Source organism: Ixodes scapularis, unplaced genomic scaffold (genome assembly GCF_016920785.2).
Source record: "Ixodes scapularis isolate PalLabHiFi unplaced genomic scaffold, ASM1692078v2 PGA_scaffold8__174_contigs__length_109621045, whole genome shotgun sequence".
Classification (NCBI taxonomy): domain Eukaryota; kingdom Metazoa; phylum Arthropoda; class Arachnida; order Ixodida; family Ixodidae; genus Ixodes; species Ixodes scapularis.
Window position 1 is genome coordinate 23,069,377 of NW_024609883.1, and position 11,513 is coordinate 23,080,889.

General features: G+C 41.1%; 1 protein-coding gene across 1 annotated transcript in view; it reads left to right on the top strand.

Annotated features, from left to right (window-relative positions):
• The window catches only part of LOC8027154, a 28,600-nt gene extending 20,332 nt beyond the window's left edge, over positions 1–8,268 (top strand). Inside the window, exon 4 of the mRNA XM_042286732.1 lies at positions 7,997–8,268. Within this exon, the coding sequence (XP_042142666.1) occupies positions 7,997–8,037 (41 nt within the window). The 3' untranslated portion in view covers positions 8,038–8,268. The remainder of the gene's footprint in view (positions 1–7,996) is intronic.
• The last annotated feature ends 3,245 nt before the right edge of the window (positions 8,269–11,513 follow it).

The window sequence follows — 11,513 nt, forward strand, 5'->3', positions numbered from 1 at the left end:
TGAGAAACTTTACAAAAAATAACTAACGCTATACAAGATAAGTAGCATATTGATACAATTTACACAATAGTGAAAACATACACAGAAAGTTAGAGCATCACTGAAATAAATGCCGAAGAAAACATTGATTCAAGAGATTTTAGCGCTTATTGTGGACAATTTGGCTCGAAATAAACATTTGAAATAAACATTTGAAATAAACATTTCCCGTAAGACGCGCACTGATATATTGCTCAGTTCAATTCCTTGCCTACTAAGCTGGTTAAGGGTAGTCGGCAAAGTATATTTTAAACTTTGGTGGCTGTAGTTTGTTCTAAAAAAGGGTACTTCCCAAGGTTCTTTAATTCGTGTTGGGTATCTATGAATTTTATCTGTTAGCTTCGCTACGTTTTTAAGGTGATATTGGGATAAATTTTTTTCTATTTTATACCTTGCACATAAACCATATTTATTTAAATCTAAAATTTTCATCACACCAATTTTACTAAAAAGATCATCAGTTGGATGTTCTAGTGGCACATTAGAGATACTTCTTAATATCTTCTTTTGTAACATAAAGATTTTTTGGAGCTTGGTATAGGTAGTAGTGCCCCATATGAGTTGACCATAATTTAAATGTGAAAAAAATAATGAATTATATAATATTAATTTTGTTCTGAGTGGTAGAATGTGTTTATGATGATATAGCATACCGACAATGCTAGCTAATTTTGATATGATATGATTAATACGATCGCCCCATGACAAATTTTCTTCTCATGGGGCAATTTCCCCAATTTCCCCTTTTAAACGTGGGAACAATTTCTATTTGAGAAGAATTTATAAAAATACCTATTCTTGGTAATATTAATATGTTTGTTCTTAGGTTGGAATATAACTGCCTTTGGGGGGGGGGGGAGGTTTTAACTGCATCTATTTTAATGAATTGTGTACTTTTCTAGTGCTTCGTTCGCATTATCAATAAGCTCCGACGTGTCATCACCATCAAACAATAAGCTCGCATCCTCTGCATAAATAAAAAATTGAGTTTGAATGATTAATATTTACGATATCATTTATATATATACATTAAATAAGAATGGCCCGAGAATGCTTCCGTGGGGAATTCTTGATTCAATCGGTTTTATTTCAGATGGGTACTGTCTGCGGAAAGATAAATATGAACGTAGAACTTTTGATACATGACCATGAAATCCATAAGTAGCAAATTATGATCTAGATCAGGGGTGGCCAGGCTGGCCAGTCCTAAGAGCCGCAAACAAAACCACAAAACTTCTAAGAGCCGGGGGGGGGGTGCAAACTTTTGTTTAGATTTGAGAGCAATGCATGAAACTCGGATTACTTTCAATCTATTCTAGTCAAAAGCAGTCCAACTGTACGTAAGGCACAAGACTACCAAACCACAACCTGTGTTTTGATTTAAAACGCGCTTCGTTTTTCTGTTTGGAGAAGTGCTCGTGTGAGCGGAAGGTAGGCGGCGCTGTGTGTGTGTGGGGAGGGGGGGGAGGAGGGAGGGGAGGGAGCCACGAGCCGCACTTTAACACGCGAAGAGCCGCATGCGGCTCGCAAGGCGCAGCTTGGTCACCCCTGATCTAGATAGTCAAACGCTTTAGTAAAGTCTACAAATAAGCCGAGAGTGAGTTTCTTTTTTTCAAAATTTCTAAGTATATTTTCTTTTTTGCGCAAGGAGAGCCAGTTTTGTGGATTAATGTTTTCGAAAACCAAACTGCGACAGGCTAATTAAGTCATGATTATCAGGAAATGTTGTCATTCAAAGTAGTATAACTTTTTCTAAACCCTTAGAGAAAACAGAAAGAATTGAAACAGGTCGATAATTGCCCAGTTTGTTTTTATTTCCTTTTTTTATATAAAACGGTTACCTTCGCTAGTTGCATTTGACGAGGAAATACACCATTTATGAAACAGAGATTGAATATGAAGAGAAATAAGATCAATCGCATATTTAACTGGTTTGATCTGCAATCCATCGGAGTCGCAACTTTTGCTATTTTTTAGTACATTAAAGACAGATATTACCTCTGAAGCCATAACAGGCATAAGAAACATGGATTGATTATTTCGAGCATTGATATGTTCGCAAACATCGAACTCGGGTTGTTCTTTAACTAGATTTGCATAATAGTCATTAAACACATTTAAAAATGCTTGTCCTGACAGCTCTTGACCATTGTGGCTGATCTTTAAAACTTGTTTCGTGGCGCATGAACGACCCAAAACAGAGTCGTTTTTTCTACACAACGTCGACTCTGTTACTACACAAAAGAAAAAAGTCACAAAAATAATTTTCATAGCATTTTGGAGTTCTTTGTTTAATTGGCTTCGATAACATTTAAATACTGTTAGTTGTTCAATTGATTTTGTTTTTACAAACTTTTGATATAACCCATTTTAGTATGAATTTTTGTGAGCAATTGTTTTGTAATCCATGGTTTACGACTTTTTCTATGTGTGTTTCATTTTTTATACGGTAAGCAGCTTTCATATATATATTTTTTAAATCTGTTCAAGAACAAATCATATCCTTTATCTGCGTTCATTTCATGAAGGACATTGTCCCCATCCAGACAAGATAGTTTTGGTCTGAATTCATTCATGTTGTCAGGCGTTATATTCTGAAACTGTATAACTAACTGATCATTATATTTTATGTTTATAGTTTGCTTTTTCTTTATACACAAAAATATACCCAAGTGATAGCTTATATTAGCTATCACTACGCCAGATTTGATATCTGATGTATCGTAGCTTGTAATAAATAAATCCAATAAATCGACGATTCCGTTGTAATTCTTGTAGCAGTATTTATCATATTTTCACATTTGTTCAATCTAATTAATGCATCAAATTGTAATTTACATGTCGTATCAAGTAGCATATTAACATTAAAATTGCCTCCAAAGATTACGTTGTATTTATTTTCATTCGGCAACTCGAGAAAAGACTCGAAGTAAGCAAAAAAGGAAGAGAAGTTCCCATTTGGCGGGCGATAACAGTCAGCTATAACGCTCTTTCCTATCACTAGAGACAGCATCCCGTAGTCTTTGTGAACGCAGCATCTCGCAGGAAATGTCAGCCTTTACTATTAGGGCAACGCTCCCGCCACGACATTCTGTGCGGTTTAAAAAGTAACTTGTACATTGGTAAGTTTAAAACGCTAGTATTATCCATAAACCACGTCTCTGAAAGTATAATTATATCAGACGAAAATTCGAACTGATAAAAAAATAATTCAAGCTCGTCTGTTTTATTTTGAGCTGATCGAGCGTTCATATGAAAGCATTTAAGAGAATCGATATACTCGTTTCCTAAATAAGATTTCACATTTGAAGGAAGAAAATAATCACAACATAAAGTTCTGTTTTTTGAATAAACTATCCATGCCATCCATTTAAAAAGGCCTTGAAGCTTCAAGGAAAAATGCAAACTTTATGGGAAAGACCCAATTGGTTTTATTGCGGCATAATGTGGAAAACAGGCATTGGAGAAGTTGGATGTATTTTTCCTTGAAATTTTTAATGCAGTGTTAGACTAGCAATGCATTCTGCTCATCCAGAGCTTTGCCCAGGTGCTATCTATCTGAATGACAGGACGCCACTTGACTGTCACGCCATATACCTGATATGACACTGACATGATGTCACTTGACTGGCATGCCATATCCCAGTGGCTCTCAAATGGGGTCAACGGATCCTTTGGGGTCAATGAAGGCCTTTTTGGGGTCCCCTAAGCCCTTGACCATGTCAAGCGGAGCAAAAAAAACTTTTTTTATTGGTGCTGGTTGTACCACAAAGCCAAATAGACTAAACCAGTAGTGATGAGTGGGGGGGTTGATTATTTTCCTTTTCGGAGCTTCAAAGTTGGTTTGCGTAAATTTAGTTTCCTTAATTTACTCCTTTGTTATGGTAATCGTTCAATCCCCCCTTCCCCCCTCTTCCCACCCAAAGTGGATGGGGTTTCCCATCACTTCTTTGGCTCCTGAAGGGGTCCCTGAAACTTCAGTAGTTCAGAACCACTGTCATACACCATACCATGAAATACACCAGGGGTTGTTTGTTTTATGTTTATTTCTTGATGCCCATCAACAGCAATGTGTCTTCTTAGTGGTGCATCGCAATGCAGACGAAAAAAGAAACATGCACACACATCAAATGCCGTAATGTTATACACAGAAAATACCAAATTAAAAAAAAAAAAAAAAAAAATGAATTGTTGCAAACTGGAGGTGTGGGGGGCCGGCTGGAAAACTATGCTGAAGGGGTATCGGCCAATAGAAATGAAAGGTAAAGAAACTGCCACAAGCTCAAAGTGATGCACAGATGTTTTCGGGATTTAGGCACATGTGGGATTGCTCAAACTGTCTCAATAAGATTTTTGGTGTTCAATATAGTATCCAAGATATTAACATTGAAATTAAAGTAACGAATCGAGTCGTAAAACTTTTTGGCAGTGCTCGTCCTCATTTTTAAATGGACGTTAGATTTTACAGTTTTCATTTTCGAAAAGTATGTTCACAGTTATACCATAACCTCCTCTATACTGACGAAGCCAGGCAGATTGCCTCGAAACGTGGCTGCCGATAGTGGAAAGGTAGAGCGGCAGACAACGGATCAGAGGACAGTCATGTAACGGGTGCCCCGCTGCGGCGAGGAGCCGAAACACACTTCTCCCGAGCAATGGAATGTCCACTCATGCCCCTCGCGTTCCTTGCACTACCGCTTCTTCTCTCATCATGCAGCGATGTGATTGCTGCGCCAATTGCGCCAAACTGCGCCAAGGAGCTAACCCTGCTACATCCTGCTACATTTTGCCAAAATATGGGTAATCTGCGCCAAGCCTGCGCCAAAGGACCAATTTTTGGTCGCCTTTCTAAACCGAAACTGAACTGAGTACCGTAATTGAGCACGCCTCAGCTAGGTGGCGCAAGCGGCCGCCCGACACAAAGTACCCTGCACCAATCGTTCATCCAGTCTTGCATGGTTTTTCTTGCCATTTCTCGTTCCGCGCCCTCGTCGTCTCGCGTTTCTTTCTTTTTTTTTTTTTTTTTCAACGATAGACGCGGGCATGTGCGGACGCTCCGACGCTAAAACGTCCCGGGGTACCAGCCATGTCGTCATGCTATGAAACAAAACCACGTTTTTGCGCGGCGGGAGTTAGTTTGTGAGCTGAAGCACTCTTTCTTGAAAGCAATGGCCGTGGGAAAACTACATTTGGTCCCTGCCTGTCAGTCACCGTGGTCGCGCGACGTCGGGTGTTGCCGTCCCCGCGTCGCTGCAGATATGGCGCTTTCTAAAATGAAACTAAGTACCGCCGCAAGTTCATCAACATTCCTGTTCTTGTGTAAATCATAGGTTACTACAAAAATCCGTTCTTAACTCAAAGACTTTTCTGTCGAAGTATTGATTAACTATGTTTCTCTCGGTGTGCTTTCTTTCGGGAGGTACCCCGGTACGTGAAAAATCATCTGCCGCGAAAAAAAGTTGGTGAAAAAAAGTGAGCTAAAGCAAAGAAGGCAAATCTGCACGCTGAACCCACACAGCGCGCTTGTTTGTCTCGAATTCAGTCGTTGCACGAAGCGCTCAGGAAACTTTTTGACCCTGCCTCGCGATGTCTTGCATCAATGTGCTCAGGTTCTTTTTTTTTTTTTTTGTGTGTGTGTGTGTGTGTGTGCTTAGCTTGTACCTCGGCTGCCGGACTGATAAGCACGTGCCGCTGGACTGTTTTTTGTCGTATGCTGGACAGTTACACTTTGCATACAATTTTGGGAACCAGTTGGCGACGGAGCGGAGTGGCATGGTTTCGATCGAACAGCCATCTCCGCTCGCGCGATGATTTCGCATTGCACTGCAGTAATTACTTGTTTCATCAGTTGGAGACTGCTTTTATTTGTTTTATCACTAGTCAACTTAATGCTGTGCTATCTATTCTAAGCTGGTCATTTTCAAATAAATTTCAATATGTGCACTTTGATTTTTTGGATACATATATACGTATCATTTAACTGAAGCATTGCAAGATGTGTCATGCCTTTGGCACTTTAGTTATATTTTGAAAGACTCCCAGATGGTCTAACTTGACTATAATATGTTTATTGCGGCAAGCAAAGTGTCCATGGTTTGTCCAGCACTTGAAACAAATATTTTAATTTTTTTTTCTAGGAATATCTGCTTCCAAGGCCACTTCTGCTGCTGCGAAACACTGTTTTAGCTGCTCCAAAAGCCACTTTTGCTGCTCCAAAACACTGTTTTGGCTGCTCCAAAGGCCACTTTTGCTGCTACAAAACACTGTTTTGGGTGCTCCAAAAGGTGCTCCGAAACGGCTTAGGCCAATCACATCACTGATCATGTTTGAAAGTCATGTTTCGGTTCCTCGACGCTGCAAAAGCCGTGCGTTGAATACCAGGTTTTCCGACAAATGCTGTCTGCTACCAGATTTTCGCGCTTCAAATCTGCGACCGGGCACTCTATGGCTCTGTCGTCTAACTGCCAGGCTTTGTGAGTGTAGAGGTGGATATCGTTATACATTCTATAACGACCACTGCAATTAAGGCTGCTGCAAGCTTTCCTAGATTTGAAAACTTTGATTCAGGGGAACGAGCATAAAACTTGATGAAGTTGTTTGGTGTGAATGCATAGTTGGACTTATTGTGTGCATGGTGATCAGCTGATCAGCAAACTGTCTGGTAAATCTCTAGAACTTGAGAACTTGACCGAGGTTGGCCTTAAATAGATTAATGAAAATATGGACGTCGATCAAGTATTTCTGGAAATCAGCAAACAATTGACTTCCAACTCCCTGGCCAGATCATGTAATGTCTTGCAAAACTTTCTTCGTGGAAAAATGAGATCATATTTCCAACAGAAATTCTTCAAATTCAAGATATTTCTTGTTGGTAGAAATTTGAGAGCAGCTCGAGCTTCAGCTCAAAAACATTTACATCGGACAGCGTCCCTGCCATGAGTTTCTCTTCGCTTTGTAATGTAACGTTCAGGTCATTAGGTGTCAAAATGTCCCTGTAATTCTAAGTCACACGCATATTCAGAGTAAAGGAGATCCTGCAAGATCCAAAGATCTTGCAGGATCTCCTTGCTATCTCTTCAAGGATCTCCTAGAATTGCTATCTCTTCAAGGAGCTGAGAAAAAAAAACAATGGATCTTGCATTCCTTATCCATCAAACCTCTGTGGGGTGCTGGTCTTCCCCATGCTAAGCTTCCATGCACAATAAAAATTGTTTAACTTAACAATGTGATTCCAAATAAAATTCATACTAGATATGATGACTTTAATTATTCATACCCAATTCATCATATTGATATGCAACAATTGCTGATAGATAATATGAGGAGGAAACTATAACTCCCAGGGTGTGCCATTTCAGAGTTTACATGAAGGTTCGAAAACACTGCGCTTGGTTAGGAAGTGACGTAAAAGACAAAATTAATGATCAGCTTCCCAACTTTTCGGGGCTAGTTTGTTTTCTTGTGTGTGAGCGAGTGTGATCTTTTTCATAGGTGAGCTCTAATTAAAGACTCACCTGCTAATTAAAGGCTAGCTAGGGAGTAAACTGGTCCTGAAACGTTTTCTCATTAGAGTTTGTAATGTTTGTCTTTTGCAATTTCTGAGTTAATAGTACAGCTGATTGCACCAGGTTTGCAGCCAACCATGGTATTTAATACGCTGTTAGTATTGTTGGGAGGGATGGGTGGGGGAGTCTTCTCTGGTGACGTGCAGGGTGCCGCATAATATTACCTGGCAGACTAGGTCCGGCCTGTGGGCTGGCAGTTGCCAAGCTCTGTCAGATACCATCAGATGTTCCACTTTCATATGCCTGATGATATTTGTGTGCAAGTGGGATACACTCAAACCACATTCACATGGGAAGGAATTGAACAGATCTCAAAGTGTTGGGGTTCTCTTGTCTAAGCCATCGTCTGTGCTGGTGCCTAGTGTTTACTTTCATTCTGATTTCAATTGCAGATGCACCCCCCCACACCTGGAGGAGCAGCAGGTGGCAGTAGCTCCTCTGTACGTTGATTCTTTCCATTTCATGCTAACGATACTGTTCAGTTAGATACAGCTGCAAGGCCATTTGTTGTGGTGGAAAGACAACTGTGTTGGTGCCTCAGGCAGAGCTGTGTGTTCCCCCCCCCCCTCAAGCGGCATGAACTTGAACAAGAAAAGTGACGTGTGCAAGTGTTTCCGGTTTCAGAAATATCAAGTTCCAAATACATATTTTCCCGTTTACTTGACTATTGTTCTTTATTTGCTCTACCTTGCCATCCCATCACAATGTCACGGTAAAAGTAAATCCTTGTTAATCGCTTTTTTTCTTTGTCCATGTCAAAGGGGCTTTGTAATATTTATGCATCAACCTTTTTTGCGGTTTCCACGTCTTTTGGGGTTCGGGCAAGCCAGCGGGCACGGAGAAAGCAACTTAATATCGGTGCATCATATTTTAATCGGACGACGCGGAAACCTCCTCCACCTACGGGGGCGACCCGCGGTGCCGAAAGCGCGCTAAATGTCAAGTCATTGGTCCTGGGCTTACTACTTGTCAGAGCCGCTAAAAGCTTCTTTTTAGTCGCAATACAAACTATAAGTGGTGCAAACCGTTTCAGTTATTTATAAAAGTAGTTTTTGTTCAGTATTTTAGATTGGAAAAGAAACAAATGCAGTTTATAAAGTATGTAAACAAGAAATGACTCGTCGACATACCCGCCACCAAGCGGTGGAAAAGGTGGTGCATACTAGGAAGAGGCGGTGGGATCAGGCACCAACGAGTGGCGAGAGTTGAACGTTCCCGGATGTTTGCGGCGGCTCTGCGGTCATATACAGACTCAAGGATAGGACCGGTTCCGAGCATTCCGAAGGCCTTCGGCGAGAAGGTTTGGCTTGCGGTTTGGCTGTTTGGCGGTATAGCAGCGCGAAGTGGCTCATGTTCTGAATTGACCTTTACGCCGTGTTTGCTTTCGTTTGTGGCCAATGAAGTGTCATGCCGAATTAGTGTATAATCGCGCATCAAATGCAACGCGAGCCCCCCTGGCTGCCCACTTCATACAGCCTATTCATAACATGCTTTAATGGCGCCCTTTCGAGTCGTTGACATGGAGTGCGGCAGCCTTGAGTGCTTGCTGAGCTCACTACCCCTCCTCTAGTTCATGGCCACTCAAGCGACTAAGTACGTTATGAAGGCAGTTATTTTTTGCTTGTTTTTGTAATCTTGGTTGGCCTATAACTTTTAAAATAAAGCAAAATTTGAGAAGGAAAAGTTTCATTAAATTACTACGTTCAGTGCACTCAGTTTCGGTGCAAATTAAAACGAGTAGAAAAGTCCTTGCAGGGCCCCTTTAAAGGGACATTGACGGGGTATTTATGGTGGCCAAGGTTTTTATTTGTACATGACATATGAGAGCCCAACTATATAAACACAGTTTGTGGCTTTAAATTAATTTTTTTCCCACCTGACAACCGCCGATTGAGAACTGGCCGGTTTGAGTCACGCTCACCCTCTCCATGGTCACGTGCCGTTTTCTATGGTTTAGACACAACCACCAAAGATAATCAAAGTCATGGGTCATCGAAAGCACACGTTCAATATTAAAAATAGACAAAAAATATAATACCCATTTTTTGTAGTTTCTAAAAAGCTGCAAATACGTCGATTGAAAAAAAAGTTGCACAACCACATGAGTTCCGGTAACTTTTTCTTCTATATTTCTTCTTCCTCCCCAGTCCAGTTTTGGTACTGGGCAGTTGCATATTTTGACTCTATTAAAAATATATGTGACGCTGTAGCAAAATATTGATTGGGCATTTTTCGGAAACCATAATAAATCGACTGGAAAAAATATATATATATTTTTTTTTTTTATGTGTTAGTAAGTGTGGTTTTTACATTTAATTTGGAGGGAAACATTTTGGAGCATTAAATGAAAATACTGAGCTAGCAGCGAGGCAAAAGTTTGGGATAATCACTAAAAAGCAGGGATGGGTGCTTGTTAGGTTTGAAAGCAAAAAATGCAGAGGTGGTACATTGTAGGGTAGGCCCCCGTTTGATCCGACAGAACGGTGTAGCAGCAGTGGCGGGGTCTGGCGGAACCCCTAGTTTTCAAAGCAGCCGTACCACTCGGAAAGCCTGGTTTGCACCGGCGCTGTTGCGTCAAGCTTTACTTCTACGCACCCGCATAAAGCGCGAAACACATGCACGACGAAACCGTCCGATCCGACGTGCGGACTGCCGGAATGACCTTGGGGGGAGAGGGTTTTCGTAGCATCGGAGAGCGTTGAAAACCCTCGCCTCCGACCGTCGTATTGCGCAGTCGGACGTCGGATCGGACGGTTTCGTCGTACATGTGTTTCGCGCTTAAAGCTTCATCGCTTTGCACCGGCTCCTCAGAAGCAGGTGCCACAAGAATCACCTCGGCCAGCTCGGTGGGCTAAAAAAAGTTTCCTGGGGTGGATGCTTGATATGTTCTCTCCTCTGTCTCGAATATTTCAAAAGTAGGAGGTGCGCACTTATCGCGACACGGGTGCAGGCTCGGCATTCTACGGTAGATTTTTCCACAACCTGAAGTGTGTTTCGAGCCCTGATTGTTATCAAATAGCTTATATTTTGTGCTGTTACAGAAAGAGCAGAAAAGCGAAAGAGTAGTACTATAATAATAAAATCTCTAGGGTGATTTCAGACAGCATATTTCTGGCTCAAACTTTTGGAATTTGTACTGGGACACTTCAACCTAGACGTTTCTCCATGTGAGGGCAGTGTTTTCCCACTCATTCGAGTTCTCTTGCATCGCGATTGACCGCACCTTAAGAAGTAGTTGGCAACATAAAGGTGCATTGGCTGGTGCTGAATTTTTTTATACGTCACTCTTTATTCGAAGTTAAGAGAGTCGAGAAGAGAGAAGTCGGCGTGTCAGCGGCATGGCCTCCGAGATTCTCGGCGCGCAAAGCTCTCCTCTGTCCTTTCCAAATGCTCGCTTGCCCAGCAGAAGGAGCGTATGGGGACTATTCACTGGACACCATATTTGATTTCACTGTGTACTGGGCATGCTCAGAATGAGCTTATACAGTCTAAGCTCATTACAACAGACTTTTGGATATAGCACACCGATTTGTGAAGTTCGGTTGGTTTTCCTCTACATACCATTGACTTAACTTCATATCTGCATACAACATCCTCAACAACAGACCAAAATCTTGGTCAAAATCAATGTCTGTTATCACTAGGGCTCCGCATTGGTGGTTTTTATTTTTTAAAAATTCGGCATACTTCTTTTGGTGTTTATTTTAATACTCAATTTTCGTGGGGTTTTTTTTTTCGGTGTATATTTATGTCCACAGAAGTTTACCATTTTTTTTTTTCGCTGAATGTGAAAGAAACACCATCGGACACCGGATCAGATAATCCTTGTAGCTCTGATATTTGCGCCCAAAAAATAACAACACAGATACATTGAAAAAAAAAAAAAAGAAAAACACATTTAAACTTCAT